Genomic DNA, 21010 nt, shown 5'->3' with positions numbered 1-21010 from the left:
GAACTTGACTCTAGCTTCTAACTGTTCATCAGGACAGCCAATTTCACTTTACATTTTTGGGGATTGTTTATTTTGGGGTTGCCCATGGAAACTGTCAGTGGAGTTCAGTTGATTTTACGACAAACATGCGGTTGGCGTGTGCATGGAATCTATAGCATCGGGTAGGTCACGGAATATTACACATTTCTTCTTTTAGAGGTTTCCCAATCGGGCTCCAGCTTCTTTTGAAGGTTAATCCTAGAAGACGGCTCTTCTATAAATATAAATATTCAGGTAAGTATCGGCTAACATACTTCAAGTTTGCAAATTTCACTGGAATTCGTTAACTGTCATTGACTTCAATTCTCAGCAAACAAAGTTATTGTGTCAAAATGCGGCCTTTAGCTCCGTGTTTGACCCTGCAAGATTTCATATCTGGAAATAGTTTCTTGCAATCATGGTTTCGGAGAGATATCACTAGAAATTGTTTCAAAATAACGAAGCGTTTGCTTTTCTTCCGGGTTTTCTTGCAGTAATCGGTTTCGTTACCCTCGGGTCAAAGGTCACGTTTTCAGGACGAAGTGCTGCATTTAGTTCGCTATCTCAGCGCTCGCGATTTTATTTACCCAAAAATTTTATTTCACTAATTTGAAGAAGAAACAATGCTCTTTCAGACCAAACTAGTTGTTTTGGGAAAAGCCGTGTACCAGAACGCCTTTTTAGCATTTGAAAATAGGCTAAATGTAGACCTCTTGTAAAGCTGTCTTGGGTCGTTAACTTAAAAAATTCGTCAAATATTTAAGTTCTGATCAAATCACGATCTATTTAGCTCTAAATAGACAAGAAAGGAAGTACAAATACGACGTGCAATCAGTTTGTAATGAAGATTTTTGCTTTTGAGTTTACGAGCCTCTGAATATGCCGCTCATTTTCGATGGATTTTGGCCGATTTGGGGCATCGAAACGAAAAAATTGCGGAAAAAAATAATTTTTGATTTATCGAACTTAAAACGATATTTTTGTAACTAGTGCCTGTAGGGCTTCATTCTGGGCGAGTTTGAAGAAATTCGATTTTTTCGCTATTTCCAAGTCTAGTTGATATTTAGGCGAAGCTGCTCTTAAGCGATATAATTCGTAGCGCGACCCGTTCCGAAAACGATCGACATCTTTGTTTGTGAGATGAACGCACAAGGCGCAAATTTTACCCAAACGTTCTTCACAAAACACGGCATTCTATACATTACGTTGTTGGCGAAGAGCAACCAAACATTAAGCAAGTTGTCACATCCGCCGTTTTCACGCTCTACGCTAGGAACGCTTGGGACCATGATCCCCCTTTGGCTACCAACAGAAAACGACTTGCATTATATTTTATGAGTCAGGATTTCCTACGGAAGCCCGAGTTATTAACTTGGTGCAATAGGTCAAAATTGTGTTAATATATTTTTTATTCATATAGAAGTTAACTTACGAGGAAGTCTTACTTTGACAACGAGAAAGTGCATGCATATAACTGGAGAATATACTTGTACAGGAAAAGAAGAGATTCAAATAATTAATGAAGCGTGCAAAAGTAATAAAGATAAAAAAAAGGCTTAAAAGTAGGAAACTAAGACGTCAGTATTTACCTAACAATTTACAAATGAGCTGAACATTATATCGGTCCACGTTGTACTTAAGCTTAGCAATCTCAGTTATAACGGGCATTAGTTAAAGAGTCCTATCGGAGAATCGATGTCTAACTTTCATTATATTTATAAAAAACCGTAAACAGCGAGCAAGTACTATATATTGAGTTAAAAAAGACACTTTTGAACGTGCGAAAAGCCGTGCACTTACCTCCTATTGAAGAAAACCACCTCCTTCTTAACTTGGAAAATATTTATATTTTCCGGCTTGTAGTAGTGGGACGATTTCACTCTTTCACTCCTTCATTGGGTCACTTCCTGTTGGACATTTGGAATCCTTGGGGGGAACTCCCATATGAGGAGGTCAGGGATGCTCGTCGGAAAATTTGAATTCGACTCCTAAAGAAGACTAATGTGGGCATTACTCAAGCTTCATAAGACTCCTAAAACATACCACTTAAAACGGAATGGGTTCGATTACTAGCCACTGTTCAAGAAAGGATCCCGTGGGCACTTGTAGACCCGACTTGCGTACTCGATGGAGAGATCAACACACAAGAGAATTGAGGAGAATTCGAACGACGCGTTTCGCTATTATTTATACAGTATTGTAAATAAATACTTCAAAGATGAATATGGACATTGCGAAGTGATTTGAACAAAATAGTTGATAAATAGAAAAAAAGACATTAATTACACAAGACTGGAAGTTCAGTAGTCACTAATATCGCCTTGGAAAGGGAAGGAAAACAAGAGAAAAACAAAACTTATTAGAACACGGGGTATACGAAATTGCTAAGCCATCCATGCATGCAGAACCCCCCCCCCCCCCCCCTGATCGGACAAGAAGCCGTACTTTAATTAATTGTCTCGGACGAGGATCACCAATAACTTCATGAATGTTTTCAACGGTGTTACATCTCCTCGTGTATCCTCTAAACGTTGCGTTTTGCCAGTAGAATTAAAATTTAACTTAACGTACGGATTGAAACCTCAAGTCAGTGGCACCGAAATCGTCACTGTTTACAGACGAACATTTGAGTGGCTCATAGCCACTTTGATTGGCAAATGGTGCATAAGAGAGCTCTTGGAGCAGCCCAAAAGAAGCTTAGACGTGCTCGCTGCAGCGTTTGTTTTATTACAGAACATAACCAAAAATGCAAAAAGTGCAAACAGAGCCAAAGCATAAAGAACTGAATCCGGTTAAATCATATTTACACTGAATGAAACCTTTGCCAAATAACAGCAAAGGCTAAATAAGTGCGTTGAGCTATATACTTGGGTTACGCTTTGTTGTTTAGAAGTTCTTTGTAAATAAAATAAAAACTTTATTAAAGATATTTTGAAACTGAAAACGATCAAAAACTTACGTTGAAACTTCCAGACAAAATGGCGTTTTGTTGTGGTTATTTTAGAGGGTGCTACCTTCACTGAAGTGGAAGTTTAGAAAAATGCATTATCAAGAGTAGTTCGTAATCTGCTGAACATGCAAAATGGAATGGGTTCGTGTTTTGACGATGCCAGCTGAATTTACCAGTTCTACTGTATATTTTGCGCCATTTTCGGTAATTGTATATATTCTTAAATATACCAGATATAATTTTTATGAACTAAATTATTTTCAGATGAAAATCCGCAATTTCAAAGTCTTAGACTTGGCAATGTTTTTTACTTGTAAATTTGAACACCACAATTCAAGCAGCAATTTTTAAATTAAGCTCGCTACAGTTTGTCGATAGCAAGAAAATATCTAAAGGTAAATGAAGACGGTTCTTTTATGGCCTACATTAATTTAGAATGTAATAAATATCACTGTTTTACTTTCAGTCGATCTCCTTCGGCTCAGTGTTTTAATGGACAGATTTAATTTGCTACATCCATGACCGTGACCCTGTTGGGGTATCTGAAATTAATTAACATATATTTTTACGCTTTTGTTCCTCCGCTTTCTCCTTAGCCTTAGTTTCGATTGATAATATATACCAAACGGTACAAGCAGTGTTTGACCACATTTCCAAACACCTCGAAGGTCGTCAAAAATACTACGCTGGGCGAAGTGTTTTCAACTCTCCTCTCAGTGTTTGGAAACGTGGTCAAACACGGTCTTTCGTGATTGAGGTGTTACGTGTAGCATTGGCACACATTTTCACGCACCTATACAAACAACTCTCGTCTTATCTTCATGATCACGAATCGGATTCAATCAACAGTTAAAGGAAACGATTGCTTTTCCTTTACAAATTAAAGTCAGAAACAGCTAAGAAAATACAAAAGGGGACATTAAATTTGCATTAATAATATCTTAAAATAAAATTCAATTATTTCAGTTGGTTTCGCTGGCTCGACCATACCAAGGCTTCTTACCTGGTGTGTTGTATCAGAGAAAGGGTTTTCACACCCAACGTAGGCTTTAGAAAACCTTTAATAGGAACATTACAGAACAGTTCCGTGACTAGCTTAAGTGAACATCGATTAGGAAAGTAAATATTGTATTTGCGCCCGTGTTTCGGCACTGTCAATGTTGTTTGCTTAGAGATCTAGACCGATTAATGTTTTAATGAAGGCGAGTCTTATTCAACGAGCTAGACGTTCACAGCAACCAAAATACAGACCTGAGAATCCGTGGTGATGTAGAACTTTTAGTCCTTCAATAACACTCCACTGTAATTAAATCCATGTCATTGACCGTTTCTGTGGGTTAACTTTCGCACAAATATGTTATCTTTGAAAGTTATATCCGAAAGCGTGAGAGTTCGTTTATTTAGCATTTTCTTACCCGCTCTGCTTTGCTCTGGTTCTAAAAATGTCGCAAGGGAGGATTTTTACAATGGTGGAAAATCCTTTTAATTTCAGCTTCACTAAAAGTTCTCCGATTCAACAAACTTTATAATTTGAGCGCCAGGAAATTCTATATTCGATGCAAAATGTTGCTTTTCAAGTTTGAGACGTAACGGCCCATTCACTGAATGCTATGAGTCTCTGAGACAGGTATGAAGAAAAGAAATGTTGGGTCTGTAATGGTGGATCAACGTGGACTCACTAAATTCGATGTGTTGTAACGAAAGGGTGCGCGAAAAAAGCGGCAATCCCCTACTCTCTTTATTTATTTTATTTATTTTAAGGACATTTTAAGAATAAACCCAAGGCAGAGAATATAATTTTGTGTGTTAAAAATTTGTAAATACAGTACAATTATATGTATCTAACTTGACCGTATAAAATTCTTCATTTCTCTAAACGGCAAAACTGGCCAGAAAGCAACAAAAAACAGCATTAGCATTATGTTCGATGCTATTAATATTCCGGCAACACGTTATGTGCGTGACATCAGGCTTTAAGTCTTAAAATACCTGGAGACTGACTCCAAAATTACTTAAACACCATCCAGACACCAAATACATTGGTAAACAGATATGTCATACGCTATAATCGGAAAATATTCCCAAGAATATTTTCCTACTAAAACAGCCAGAAAAATAAAAATATTCTGCCTCGGCCGGAAAAAACAATATTCTCATGAAAAAGGGTGTATATCATTTCTCGTACCATTACTGATTGGAAATTATTATACAAGTGAAAACATTGCATATTGATTTTATAGCGGAACGACAAAAATAAAATGCGTCCAAATTGCCATTTAACTTGCTAGAGAAAAGACTATTATAAGTTTTTTATTATCATACTGATGGATAGCGAAAACTGCCCATTTTGGCGTTATTCCCTGATAACGATTTTGACATTTTGTTTTTATTGACGAGGAAGTTTAACTGGAACACAAATAATAATTTACTGAACTTTATTTGATGATATTGGCAAATAACTGGAATTAAGTTAAGCTTATAAGCAATAAATTACGATTATTACGGTAAATTTCGATGAAAACTTTGAAAGGGACGAGCAAGCTGACCGTCGCTTCACCCTGGAGTTGACACGATCGTTATGTTATTTAGTTTTGGCTCTGTAACTCGGAGTAGCACACGCGCGGTTCGACCATGATGAAGATGGGAGTTTCATGGGACAACACCTAGCTGATATCAACGAAATATTTTTTTTCTCCGTACAATGGCGTGCTTAGGAGCTGCTTTCTGTAGCCATTCTTTTTCGCGGGTTTGCCGCGGGCTTCCGTTGAAGTCCTCAGTTCTACTGCAATTTAGGGCAACTCAGTGCATGGAGTATAACGTCAAAAAAGAGGTAAATACTTAAATTTTCATGCCATGCATATAAATCAAATGTACACGATTCTCAAATGAAAGAGCATGTGAATTTCTACGGGGTTTTTTGCGGCAGGGTTAAGTTGGCCATTTGTATTTCCGTTGCATTCCCATGTTTCCATTTGCAGGAAAAAGATTACAAGGACAAAGCAACAGTGAAACAAGAAATGGCTTGTACAACCTGATGTAGATTTTAAAAACTTTCCAAGGAAAAAGGAAAACAGGGTGTGGAAATGGGATGATGTTTTAACGATATAGGTGCATGTAATGTAACACTAGTTGATAAATGGTGAACACATCAGTTTTTCAATTCACAGTTAAAAGCTAACGATCAAAATTGTGGGGAAAACAGAAAAGCAATACATGTGTATATATGCCCAAAATTTCAGCAACTTCCTGGCAAATATTAATGACTGCCTAGAGAGTCTTAGAGTTAAGGAATTTTAAAAACCAAGAATTGAGATAGTGGATCAACTTGGATGAGCCAGAAAGGATATTACATAACACATACCCAGATTCAACTCACATCTCAAAATTTAAATTTAAATAAATACTAATCATGCTATACATCCTAAAAATACTCAGGCATACAGAGATGCCAGAAATTCAACCTGGATGAACCAGAAAGGATATTTAACAAATACCTAGATATTTTAACTTACATCTCAAAAATTAAATACTAAACATGTTATAAATCCCAGAAATACTCAGGCATACACTGATGTCAGGAATTCAACCTGGATGAATCAGAAAGGATATATAATACATACATATCTGCATTGTAAATACTTAAACTCACATCTCAAAAATTAAATAATAATCATGGTATATATTATAAAATATCCCAGAAATACTCGGGATTACAATGATGCCAGGACTTTAACCTGGAAGAGCCAGAAACGTATATGGCATTTGCTTATCATAATATGAAGGATGACAATACTCAAGGAGACGATCGCGAGTAACACAAACGACACCAAACTAAACGATACCATATGCTTTCTATGCCTGCTCCCAGGGATTCTTGGAAAGCCTACTTCATTTTATCTCCCTCTTTCTGTATCAAAAAAGATCAGGAGCGAACAAGTAACAGATATAAGTAAGTAAGTAACTTTATTTCAACTCGGGTTGAAACAAAATTTTGAATTAAAATCATACAAAGCTGACTTGAACATGAAAAAGCGTGGTCTTTGAAAACCTTGCGCATGGGCCTTGAAAACCTCGCGCACTTTCCGAGCAGGGACTACTGTCTCGAGATCTCGGGTATTCCTCCCAGTGAAAATTGCACCAGCAACGACATCGTTATTGCCGTCGGTCGAGTCATCGACGTCCCCATTAAAGAAGAGGATATATCTACCTCCCACCCTCTACCGTCCCACAACTCGGATACTCCACCGAGAATCATAGTGAAATTCACTCGGCGTGATGCAGGGAATGCCTTCTACCCAAATCGCCGAAAGTTAATCAACAAGAAGACGAACAAACTCCCTGGGCTTGGTTTGGAAGAGGAGGAGAAGATCTATATATCTGAGTCATTAACAAGGTATAAAAAACATCTTTTTGGGAATGTTAACAATCTAAAGAAGATGTTAATAATCTAAAGAAGAGGCTAAGATGGAAGCATATGTGGACCCAGAACAGCCGTATCTTTCTTAAAGAAGCGGAAAGGTCCAAACCTGTAGTGATTTACACACACGAACAGTTGGCAGACTTTGAGCGAAGTCTTCGTCACTGACTAATGCACAGCCTCCAATGGAAACTGATCATTTGGTTTCTCACAAAGATAAGTAGACTCCGTGCTATATCACATAGCCGTATACATCTTAAACTAGACCTTAAGTATAAGTAGCAGACCATTTCCTTATGTCAGGTTATAATGGTGATAACAATATAATTTATTCATTTCCTTTTTAAGATCTGGACCAAATTGATTTTCTTAAAACCACATGTTCTTGGATCTATCATTCAACTGATCGGCTTTCTATAAAAATATCGATCTATATCGGCATATTATTGAATCCCCCGACAGAGATGATGTATTGAAACGCTCGCATGAGGACTATATCGAATCGAAATATTATACGATAAATAAATCTGCAGACTGTTTAATGATGCCGCGAAGCGAAACGGATTTTCAGTTTTACACTGCAACATTCGTAACCTGGGGAAAACATATCCTTATTGCATGATATCCTACAAACAGTTGAAACTGAACCGGATATTATTGCAATTTCCTAAAGTAAAATGAGGGAAAATACAAATTTAAACATACCAGGGTATGGTTTTGTAAATACTAATTCAAAAACGCAGGCAGGAGGCGTCGGCCTATATCTCTCCAGTGATTTAGAATTTACGAGGAGGCGTGAACTGGATATTTCATCTGATGGAATTGAATCGTGCTGGGTAGATCTTGAACGCCGTAAACAAAAAAACCTGATAATAGGCTGAACTTATAGACATCCTAAATTTCTTCAATTAATGGCTTTGGTTTACTTCGAACTCTGGTTGGATAACACTTTGGAACTTGAGCTTTAGCGGGTTCTTCTGTAGCTTTGACGGGTTCTTCTGTTCTGGACACTTTAGGCATCTGCGATTGTGGCACAGCAGACAAATCGGGCTCCTCTGGTGCGGAGACTGGTACCAAATGTTGCGAACCATGAGGACTTGGCGGGACGACATGAGTCGAATCTGCTTGTGAGTCTGGTGATTCAATCTGCGGTTGTTCAGGTTGACGCAAAGGCATTACTTCTGGATAAGCATTATCAAGAGGAACCTCAGCCATAGGGTCGGTATCTGCAATCTTTGAACCTTTGAACCTTTGCTAAGGATCGCAGCTGATCCACGTGCCGTTTCCAAAACAAATTCTCCACCATAACTTGATTCGTAACAGCCCTCAAGCGATCTTCAATGACTCGTTTGATCCACGATTGATTACGATCCCGATAATCTCTAACCATGACTGGATCACTAGGTAGAAAGTTAAGACGTGTGGTATGGTTTCCAAGCTTAGTTTTCTCAGACATTCTGGCCGACAAATCTGGATGCAAGATGTCCAACCATGTGCGAATTCTACGACCCATCAGGAGTTCAGCAGGAGTGCATCCTGTAGCAGTATGAGGAGTTGTCCGATAACTCAGGAACCGATAACTCATCTTTCGTGGTTTTCATTGACTTTTTGAAGGTTCTTACGGCTCGCTCGACTTCACCATTTGAGGCTGGATGGTAAGGCGAGGATAAGCAATAACGAATTCCATTTGACTTCAAGAAGTCTTTCATTTCCTGAGCAACGAACTGCGGACCATTATCTGAGACTATGACCTCTGGTGGACCATGAGTGGCAAACAGGAAACATAGGGCTGAAATGGTCGCTGATGCGTGGTTGAGGACATTGGAAATACTTCAATTCACTTTGATTTCGCATCCACTACAAGCAGAAACATCTGACCATTAAACGGACCTGCGAAGTCGACATGTATTCTCTGGCAAGGTCGTGTGGGCCAGATCCAAGGATTGCTGACTTTCTGAGGACTCTTACTGCGATTTGCTTGGGAGGCATGGCAATCTCGCACTGTTTGCTCAACATCGTGATTTAGGCTGGGCCGCCACACATACAATCTGGCTAGGGACTTCATGCGGACCATACCGGGGTGATTCAAAAGTAATTCCGATAAAACAGCAGCCTGATATTTGGCAGGAATCACTACTCTGGTACCACGATGGATGCAGCCATCTTCAACGGTAAACTCGTCTTCCTTATTGTAATAAATTCAGCTCGTCTGAAATGCAGTGTTCTGCTGGCCAACCATGCAGAATGAAGTACATTGCATGAGAGAGAACTGGATCCCCACGTGTGGCCTCGCGGATTTGAGACACTGTGATTGGTGCTCGTTCCATTTGAACGCGGTCAACTTGATCAGCTTTGATGCTCCAATCATCCGGCTCTTCCACGGTCTTTCGTGGCAATCGTAGACAGTGCGTCAGCGTTGGCATGATGCTTGGAAGCCCCGTATTCAATGTCATACTGAAAGGCTGACAACGTTGCAGGCAGGACGCGCTTAACACAGGAATACCACCTTGTCTATCAACTTTATTGGTCACAAAATTACAATATAATTAAAAGAAGAAAAGGACCAATAGGAATTGCGCGAACGGGAAAATAAAGTTACCCATGCGAGGCGCAACCCTAGAAGCTAGTAAGAATGGTGATAGAAAATCTTAAATTTGATAAAAATTACAATAAAATCTAATAATTACTTATAGTTAATTATAGTTAAATCTAATTAATTACAATAGTTTAAAACAAGGTGCGGATAATATTAGTCACAGAAAATTAAGAGCGGTGGCAAGGGCAGTTGCGGAAGAGGAACCAGGAGCAGGGCATGTCAATATCATAGGTAGTGTCCAGTAAAGTAAAATAAGTGGCGTGCAAAAAATATTTGAATAAACTTGGGCTAGAAAATTTGTCTCGAGGGGCGAGATTACAGATAGTGTTCCAGGGTTTTACAATTCTATTGAAAAAAGAAGCTTGAAAAGTTGCGGTTTTACAGTAAGCAGGTTTTAGTACGAAGGTGGGGTTCTTAGAGCGGGACCGGCCATGTGTGGTAAAAGTAACATATCGTTCAATTTTTAGGTCAGTATATCCAGAAATACAGTTATAGAGAAATAAAAGATCTCTCAGTTCCCTGTCATATGTTAGTGGTAACTAGCGAAGAGTCAGCAATCGTTGTTTGTAGGACATCTCGCCGATTCTAGTTCTTAGTATCCAGCGAGTGGCGCGCCTCTGGACTCTTTCTAAGGACTCTTTCTTTCTCTGGACTCTTTCACGCTTAGGACTAAGTAACAAGATGAGAGGTCTGTGGTACGTAAACAATGAAAAACGTCTTCCAAACAGGTACTGATGGAATTTCTTAATGCCAAACACAATTTTGGCATTAATTTTGCTCACTTGCTGAGAGACTGCGGGATGCATACGCGATTGGTTTTTCTTCACCGTCATCAGAGACATGTGACAAAACTGCTCCCAAACCATATGATGAGGCGTCGACAGCCAACCGAACTGGTTTATTCGGGTCATAGTGGACCAATAAAGGTGAGTTAAGGAGCAATTCTTTCAACTTCTTGAAGGCTACTTGGCAAGCTTCTGTCCAGGCCCAGGGTTTGTCGAACATCAACAAACGATTCAACGGGTGGTCAGGAGTTGACATATCGGGAATGAATTTACGACAATAATTCACCAACCCCTAGAAAGATTTCAGTTCCGTCGCATTCTGCGGCTCTGGAACTTCTTGGATGGCTTGTACCTTGCGTGGTGAAAGATGAATTCCATGCCGGTCCACCACGAACGTGAAATACTCAACTGAAGGCTTCATAAACACGCACTTCGGCTTTTTCAATTTCACAACCATGCTGTCCAAACGTTTGAGAGTGTTTTCCAGATTGCGAAGATGCTCTTTGTCGTCTGGACCAGTTACGATTAAGTCATCCAGGATACCACCAACTCCATTAAGGCCACTTAATATAGAGGCCATTGTTTGCTGAAAAATGGCTGGACCTGCTGCCACTCCAAACGGTAGGCGCGTATAACGGAAAAGTCCCAATTGAGTATTATTTGTGACATACTTCCTGGATTCTTCATCTAACAACACTTGTTGATATGCTGAGGACAAATCTAGTTTGGAGAAACTCCGACCACCAATCAGAGAATTCTACCTTCTCCAATACACCGATTCTTTCCAACCTCTTAAGCTCTTCTGCAATTCTCCCTTTCAAGGCAAAGGGAACCGGTCTGGGCTTAAAGAAATGCCGGGTGGCATTTTCCTTGAGCTTGATATGAGCGGTCACTCCCTCGATTGTGCCCAGGCCCCCATCAAACAGTGATGCGTACTTAGAAACCAGTCGCACGCTTCCAGGGAAATCTGCTTGATCTGCTTCCAGTCAAGTCTACGAACGGACGACCAATTTCGTCTCACAAGTGCTGGACCATCACCGGCAGTGACAATAACTGGAAGGCAGTCTTGTTGATCACCATACGACACCCGGACTTTGGCCTCCCCAAGAACTGGGATTCCATGCCCGGAATAACTCTTCAGTTTCACGTCAGTTTGCTGCAAAGACTTCGCTGCCAATACACCAGACCAAATATGGTTCGGAATGATCGTCACAGAGGCACCAGTATCCAGCTCCAGGTCCACTAACTTTCCATCAATCAGTACTGGCACGATCAATTCTTTGCATCTTCCCTGAGAATCGACTACGGTAAACATAGGCCAGGCGGTTTTATCCACTGGTTCAGCCATCGTTACCGTTTCTTCAACGCTATAGAATGCACCGGGTTTCCTTTTCTTCTTCTTCCTACTTTCCTTACTTTCTCCTCCCTTGGCTTTCGGTGCACGCTTCTCCGGACACTTGGTTACCATGTGGCCAAACTTCTGGCATCCACATGACACTGTGCTTTCCGAAGAAAACATTTTTCCGGAGAATGATTGGTTTTATTACACCTGAAACATTCGGAAAAAGCTCCCTCCACTCTCTTAACATCATGGGAACAGCCATGAAATCCTGAGGCTTCCTTTTCCGTTAACTCACTAGCACAGGTTTTCTCCACCGCGGTTTGTAATGTCAACGCCCGGAGGGGGAGGTACTGTCATATATGGGCTATATAGGTATGTGCCGCTGTGAAGGGTATGGTTTTCAAGCAGTTTATTCTAGGATAGGGTATATAAATCAAAGCATTTGGGTCTAGAATAGTCGTGCTCTTAGGATTATTTTATGTTTTAATTCTGAATTCATCTTAGCGTGTATAGTAATTTTAAGTAGTAACGTTATTTTAGATAGTCGTGCGTTTTTGTCATGAGCCCCTAGGTCGGGAGATTAGGCAACCACTCCCCACGTTTACGACTCAAAATAAATTTACCTTAACTTACCTTTACCTTAGAATAGTGTATTATTTTTCGCGAAACTGGCCAGTTAGTTGAAGATTTTATCTAGACTGAGAAACCAGGAATTGCCATTCAAAAATATAAAAAAAATCAAATCGGTAAGTTTAAATTTACGCAAATAAGCCTCCACAGTGTCGATAGATGGGGGGATTTGTGAAGTTTACTCTAGTATAGGGTAGCAAAATTCAGCTGAACTAGCTCTTGTTTAGGCTAAGGGTTCCAGGGTCCCAGCGGCACATCCCTACCCAGAAATTCCCAAGGTACCCCCGGGTGTCAACGTCGCTTCAGCTAGTAACTTGCTTTGAATCGGCTGTGGACGCAAACCACAAACAAACCGGTCTCGAATGGCTTCCTCGCGATATGGGCCTAATTCGCAGGTCTCCGGTAACTTTTGTAACTTGGCGAGGTACTGCCTAACAGTTTCCAACTCTTCCTGTTCGGCTTTATGGAACTTGCATCTTTCTGCGATAATTATCGGTTTTGGATCCACATGCTGTGCCAGAGTATCCACGATTTCTGTGAAATTTAATTCTTTCGGTTTCCTCGGCGCTGAAATGGACCTCAACAAAGCATACATTTTACTACCCATCAAGATAAGTATGCTCGGTACACGCTTCTATGTCAGCACACTGTTAACTTCGAAGAACATTTCGAGTCGCTCCACATAATGTTTCCAATCGCTGCCCGGCGTGAACTCTTCCATACGCCCTAAACACGATGGATATACCACGATGCTAGGCTGCACTGATCCTCCCGGTGTATCCGGCATCCTCGTCGCCAACTGGTGTGTTCTTCAAACGCAAAACGACGCCAATTTAGGAAACGACCTTTAATACACAACGACTAGACTGTAACTGACAAGAAAATTACAACACACGCGGTTTAAAACGAAAACGAATATTAATAGATTCCATGACAATTCTGGGTTATGTAACTCCTGCGAGGTTTAAAGTTAATTAACAAAACAAATAACAGATCACACCTCGTCTCTTCTCGACCACATTTATACCAACACGCCTGAAAAAGTAATCAAAGCAGCTAACAAAACCATGCAAGCGCGAGTTACTTTCGACACTAAGATAAAAACGGGTCTAAAACAACAAGAACTACATAGCTAGTACAACTGCAATAACAGCCCGTTTTTGAGCTGTATTCGTCTCCTGCAATAGCAATAGCACTGATACTGAAAACAATTATCAGACACGGTGCAAACAACCTTTATGTGAGACCTGCTTATTGCGGACAATTTCTACCTACTTTAGCCCGTTTAAAGAAGCTACGTCACGGTTTGCATATCTGGAAAAGTACATTAAGCCTAAATTTTTTAAGTTTGTGGTTTGTGATTAATCCGCGTTAACCATTTCTATCCCAAGCTATCCTTGTTTCTTTAAGGCTTATTAGTTATCTCTTTGGTGTTTTTCTATCAGTAGCAAACTACTATTTTCAGGTTTCCTTCCATTTAAGGGTAAACTTGTACGTGGCCAAAATAACTCCAAATAACGTAAATGAGCTTCTTTAGACAGAGATCGGTTGCAGTGTACCGAGTGATTTTTTTTTTTTTTTTGGCGGGGGTGGGGGGGGGGGGGGAACTTATTTGTTTCCTCCTCAACCAGTCTCTGCTTGAATGTAATGCCTCTGGAAAAAACCGTGCAACAGATCAAACGTTGTAAAACTTATTCCAACAGCGATGGGTCCCTTGACCCAATTCATGCTGAGTCCCTTGTACAAGCCCTTTCTCAATCCTTCCGTCGCATAAACATACTTCGCTGTAGTCCACATTTTGCGATACTCTGGCCTTGAAGGCCCAGAAATCCCATCAGTCTGCATTCGCCGACGAATCATATTCAGTGGGTATGTGGCAGATTGGCCAAAGAGCCCAGCACATGCGCCAAATAAAAGTCTGTGAAGTGGGTTGAGTTTTTTCTGATGGAAGTAGTCAGAGTACAGTTTTTTAAGTGTTTCATACGTAAAGAAGTTTATGCCAGCATAAGGCATTATTCCCATCAAGTTGGGGAGCAACCCTCTGTAATAGGCCGAACACCCTTCTTCTCTGTAGATTTTGGTGACAATATTCAGTCCAGTGTACCTAATGAAATTAAAAAAAAAAACAGTTACAAAACCATTAACACGTTGAGAACTCAGAGATAAGTTTCACCAAATACATGTACATCATAATCCTTACAGTCCAGCCTATAGCAGCTTCCTCTGTCTTTTTTTAACAAATCTAGAGACTAGAGCCATTCAACTCACCTTGACTAGGGGAGGTAGAGGGGAACGGGGAAGGAGGGAGGGGGCAAGGGTCCTCAGGTTCCCTTCAAGCTCCCAACCTTTGGTACTTCTTTATTACAGTAATAGAAAATTCTTTGCACTTCTCATAGTTTCTAGCACCTTGGAATTTGCTTTTCCCACCTTCTCTTCAGTCCTTCCGCCTCCTGTAGAATTCCCACCTACTTATTTCCCAGTTTTCCACTCGCCTGTTCCCTGGACTATCCAGTTAAGAGTTTGGTTTAACTGGAAGAACTGGACTTCAAAAAGACCTTATCATTGATTGATTGTAACAGTTTCCTGTGTGCTGATGGTGTTTTTATATACAGGCTTGAAGTGGGCTCTGGGATTGCCTTGTTCCTACTGTAAAACAGATGGTTTTTAATCGTTATAAATTATTTTAAGTTTATTGATAAAAATAATTACCTGTTTTTCTGTGTGATAGCCAATCTAGCCCGAATCATATCTAAAGGGTAGGTGAATGACGCAGCTGTAATGCCTGCTAAAGATCCAGCTACAAATCGACGCACTGGAGGCAATGCTCTGAAATATAACACAAATGGACAGATTAGTTAGATAAAGAACAGTTGTTAATGTGCTCGCAGAAGAAAATTAAGAAAACATGTTGTATCAATTAGAGGAAAAGCACTGTGTCAGTGTAGGAGATCGAAAGAGCAGGAATTAAACCCCTCAAATTTGAAATGTTCTATGCGACCTTATTTTTGGATAAATATTGTCAATAATGTATATGCTGATTTTAATTTTCTGTCATTCAATTGTCCTTTGTGATGTTTGAGTACAGAGTATTTGTTCAAACAAAGCTACTCGTGGTGTTCATATAATTTAAAAGTAATTATAACTCCACACTCTTCTGGTGAAGACTGTGTCGTTAGCTCAGGGTTCATGATTTCGTATTTCACATACAGTGTGTAGATCTAAATTGTGAACACCTAATAATTTATCAACTGCGTTTACACCAACTTCAACTCTAAAATAGATGTACTATCTTAGATGGCAATAAGCATGCGTGCTATCAATTATCTAATTTTTTTTTCCAAATATCTTTCATAGGGATTTGGCTCACTACAGCTGTAGGTGTTCTTGAATACAGTTTGGCTGTACTTCAGCTACACATAGTCAGTGTAAATGTTTCTTGTCTGAGCTGTTACAGTGTACATAATTAGTAACAATTATAATAGCCTGTAGAAAGCTGTCAGATTTTAGTCAACAGGCAAAATATACACATGTACAGGTATGTGAACTTGAAATCATAAAATCAAACGAGAGAGGACAATCTGATTGTTGTTGTTGTTTTTTTTTTGTTTTGTTATTTTTTCTTGCTTACAAGTTTACTTTTCCTTTAGAGCCTCAAACTATCTTGCCACAGGAGTATACACAATAGCACTACATGCTGTCCAATTTGGAAATAATTGGGTGAAAAATATTCCAAGGACAGGTAAAATTGGACAAGGCTGTAGGCCAAGTCCAATTTGGCTGTAAGAGGAATTTATTTTTTAATTCAATTATTTCCAAACTGGACAAGGATGTGATTGTGTTACTTGTTGATTCTGTAGTGCATGGACTGTCCAAATTACTTGGAATGAGATGCTGGGCTTGCAACACAATTAGGGCCTGTAATAAATGCTATCAGATTGAAAAATCCCTATTCATGCTAATAGTAAGAGCAGATTTACCCTTTCTTGTCATCCTTTCTAAGCAACTGTTTAAACAGTTCATGCGCTGTAAGCTGCAGAGAAGCATAAGGAATGATCCGTGCCATTGTTGCACTGTTTCCTCGGAAGAGACCAAGGAAACCATTTTCTAAATATGTTTGTCTTAAGACACCAACAGACTCCATAATTGCATCTTTATATATCTCAGGTTTGATACACTACACCAGGTAAAGAGACTTTGCTTGAACCAAAGAAATAATAATAATAATAATAATAATAATAATAATAATAATATCTTCCTTTTTTAATGATGAGCAACTAATTTAAAGATGACGCAGGGGCTAGAAGTTTTAATCAATATGAAAAACGCAGTTTCAATAGGGGCCAAAAAAGAAACTCATGACGACGCTTGCTGTTAGCTAAAATCCCGTACGTGCGTGGAAAATTTGAACCAAACTGTTTAATTTCTAAAAATCACTTAACCGATGAGGCTTGGGTTGAAAAAAGGCAAAAAGTGGACGTTTGGATGGCAGCTCGTCGAGATCAACTACGTCAGTGCTTTAAAACATAGCGCGCTCGCAAGAGAAAATGGTGTACGCTAGTCCTACCTAATTTCTAGTGAGCCATCAAGGTAAAAATCTTTGTTTACGCACGGTCGTGCCTAAATAACATGACGCGAACGTGTGCAGTTTCATTTATGCTGCAAACTGATTTCCGTCTTGTTTAGCTGCGAGTTCCTTTTGCTCAAGTTTCGGCAATGTGAACATCATTCTGAACAATCCAAACCCTACTTCGAGCCTTTGACTTTTGTCAAGCTAAGAGTTCTACTAAAACTTGAGTATTTTGACTCTTTTTCTCTATATTTTCATTGAGAGTTTTGACTTTGTTTGTCAATATATTTATTATTCGAAGTAGCGAATTATAATTGACAACTTTAGAAACCAGATGAAGTGTTTTCGTTCAACGGTTGCTCAACTAGTTGTGGCATGTTTTTAACCAAGGAATAGGATCCTCTATTTTCTTCATCACCGTGGATTGTGAAAACTTTCTAGTCAATCACCAATAAAACATGTTTAATTAATCGCCTAAGTTGTTGTCGCCATGTTGTATAACAACAGGTTCATGCATTTCAGTTTGCGTATATCGAGTTATGGATGCACTGGCGAAGTTCGGAGAGCACGTTGTTCGAGGCTCGGCCTCGAGCAGCTCTTACACATCTCTCGTGCTCTCCAAACTTTCCGCGTGCACCATAACTCAATATACGCACGCTAAGTATCAACCAATTCTTTATTGAGACACATCTACTAAACACGGTTCACACTTGAAATTCCATTGCTTAATAAGATGTGAAGTATTACACAGTGCCGAACTTGGATGTTGAAGAACCGTCTTCATTTTCATAATTTGCGTATTCCTGGAAAGCTGCTTCAGAGTTATGATTTACGCAACTAAACAACTATAACGAGTCTTAGAGACTCTGGAAACAAAGATAATAATTTACGACTAAATTCAGTTCTTTAAAGCCTGTTTTCGACCAGCGGAAAATTTTTATTCAATGATAATCAAATACGGTAGTTTGAGAACGTTTTACAAAATAAGATTGCGCGCTTGGTTAAGACAATTTTTTTAAAACGGTTTTTAAATTCGGTCCGAAATTAAGTTTTGAAAATTCAAACACGCTTTTTGTCGTCGCTTCACTTCACCGTCAGTTTTTCACCTAGAATTTCTCACCTTCTTCAGACGTCCCATAGATTGCTTATTTTAAAATTTTAAAATCCCAAAGACCAAACCTCTAGCGGAATTTTTTTTTAAAAAATTCTCTCTGCAAATGTATCTATAGAGGATAATACATGGGCGCACGTAGATATGGAATATCTCTTCGAGTGTTCAACTTGATATTTTCACTGGGAAGGATATGGAACGCCACCCGAGTCCCGGATGTGATCTCGTATGAATTTTGAGTGGCGTACCAGTAAAACACTCGTGTTTATATAATAAAGGCCATTACGTGCTTTCTACAATTTCAGTAAGTAAATTCAACGCTCATGCTGCCTACGCCAAAACCCTTGGCAAACAAAGATAATTTAGAAAATGAAAACCATTTTATTCTTAAAATGACTACCACAATTTTCTTTTCAATATATCACGAAATCCGAACCCCAGTTTGGTCGCAACTAAAAAGCAAGAATTTAGGTTTAAGGAACTAGCAACAGCTGGGAAAATATTAGTAGAACTTTATATTCAATTAAATTCAATCATTCGATAATTCATTTTTGTCTAATCGTGCAAGCAGCTGTGCAGTCAATATCGAGGCTGTATTGTCTTCATTTAGACCCTTTGATGCATACATTTAATATTTTAAGTTATGATTTCAGTAAAACTTTCAGAGAATAAAAGTGTCATTATTTTTATATAGTATTTTTTGGAGAATTAATTTAGTTCCATATCATCATCGCTAAAGAGTTTGAATCAAAATTATTTGTAGTATTCTCGAGTTCTTTCCTTTTTTGTTTGCGTCGAATTCGATGAGAAAAGCCCAAAAAACATAAATATCCATCCTCCTATGTGATATGTTGCCGGCTGCACAAATAATCTCGAGTCGCTAAGTCTCACGTTTTCGGAACTTCGTGAAGGTTTAGTGATGCGTTAGATGTTACTCACTGCATAAATTATCCAGTTATTTTGTGGAATTATCTGTTGTCCAAATTAACCACGTCTCGTTTAATCGCTCCAACATAAAATCATGTAAAACAATGTTTTGTAAGAGGCGGCCAAATTTTAACTCCCTTTGTAACTGGGAAAACCAAAGGAATTACGATTCTAGTTTTAGGAAGTCTAGTTTTATTCCGATTGATCACCTGTAGAAGGATATCGTCTTGGCTTTGAATGCACAATGCCATGATAATCCACATAGCTGACGATGCAAGGCGACCTCTTTGGTTTGTTCCGTGCTTTGTAAGAACAAAAAAAAGTAGGAAGCCGTAAATTGACAAAGTTGAAAATCCATTGCTCTCATAACTATTGGGCCGTTTTTGTTGCTGTCGCTCCACATTTTTTAATTTAATTATTTTTTTAATTTGAAACATTTCGACACCTTGTTTTACTATGTATGTATTTCAATTTTAGCATTTTGTAGCGTGGGAAAGAAACTCTTCATTATTGTTTTAAAACGTGGTTTCTAAATGTGAATTTCGCATTTATTTTCCCATGTGTTTAATATTTCGGAAGCTAACTTACCACAAGGCGAATCTTCTGTAAAGTCTAGTAAAAATAAAAATAATTGAGGAGCTCCGATTCAACGCTAACCTAAATCGATCTATGTCATTATTATTGCACGTGCTAATCGGTCAGTCAACTCTTACAGAACTGAATCAGAGCTCAAAATTGAGAACGTTTACTTGCGTGAGATTTTATCTTTATAACTAGACGCGCTAAGAGCATTTTACTCGAGCTCCGTGCTGCAATATCAAATCGAACTTTACAAGTAAGCTTGTTGATCTCAATAAGAACAAACAGAAGAATCAAGACACTAATCGCAAGAGTTAAAGCTTAGATATTTACCATTCAAGCTGCTTCGTTGAGTATCCTCTTTATCTAATTGCATGATGTTTGCCTCATCTTCGAAGTTTTGTTTACGGCAGTTCTTGACTTTTTGGTTCGGCGTTCGTCTTAGTCTTACTGGAGAATCAATGTCTAGTGTTCATTATATTTTAAAAAAATCGTAAACAGCGAGTAGGTACACTCTGTGAGTACTCCGTCGAAAAGCGGCGCACTTAGCTTCTATTGAAGAAACCCACTTCCTTTTTGGTAAATGGTGCATGCGAGAGCTCTCTGAGCAGCACAAAAGAAACGTTGACGTTGCTCCTTGCTATTGCTAAATGCGACATTAGTTTGCTGAGTGCTAGTCTCCACTCGTGCACCCACAGCTCAGCGGTGCTCGCAGCACCGTTAGTTTTATCAGAACATCAACAAAATACGAAACGTACAATCAAAGCTAAAGCATAACGTAAGATGCTGTGTGTGCACACGCTCTAGTTTTAAAAGAATTCCGGCTAAAACTTATCTACGTTTAATAAAACGTTTGCAAGGTAGATTGTGAATCTTTGTTTTTGGTAACCTGCACGACAATAGCAAAATTTCTAGTAAAATTCGATTTAAGACTTTGAAAACCTACACCGTTAAGGCAGAATACCCTGCCGTATAAATCGATGCGTATTTACCTGAGGGCGTGCGAGATAACGTCAGTACAGGTGTGTACGGTGAAATAACAGTAAAGGCTAAGTAAGTAGGGTGTGCTGTATACATAGGTTATGCTA

General features: G+C 39.1%; 1 protein-coding gene and 1 pseudogene across 1 annotated transcript; one reads left to right on the top strand and one right to left on the bottom strand.

Annotated features, from left to right (window-relative positions):
• The first annotated feature begins 3690 nt into the window (after window positions 1–3690).
• On the top strand, window positions 3691–8063 carry LOC149118986 (uncharacterized; annotated as a pseudogene).
• Window positions 8064–14336: 6273 nt separating this feature from the next.
• LOC149118985 (mitochondrial coenzyme A transporter SLC25A42-like) lies at window positions 14337–16879 on the bottom strand. Its single transcript, XM_089275422.1, has 3 exons — window positions 16716–16879; window positions 15448–15564; window positions 14337–14842 (listed from the first exon to the last, which is right to left on the bottom strand). The coding sequence occupies exons 1-3, from the start codon at window positions 16877–16879 to the stop codon at window positions 14362–14364; spliced, it is 762 nt and encodes a 253-aa protein (XP_089131548.1). The 3' UTR covers window positions 14337–14361.
• Between the last annotated feature and the right edge of the window lie 4131 nt (window positions 16880–21010).

This window comes from Orbicella faveolata, unplaced genomic scaffold, assembly GCF_042242905.1.
Source record: "Orbicella faveolata isolate gen_17 unplaced genomic scaffold, um_ofav_v1 contig_1, whole genome shotgun sequence".
Lineage (NCBI taxonomy): Eukaryota > Metazoa > Cnidaria > Anthozoa > Scleractinia > Merulinidae > Orbicella > Orbicella faveolata.
Note: the sequence above shows the minus strand (reverse complement) of the source record. Positions and strands in the feature narration are given on the sequence as shown.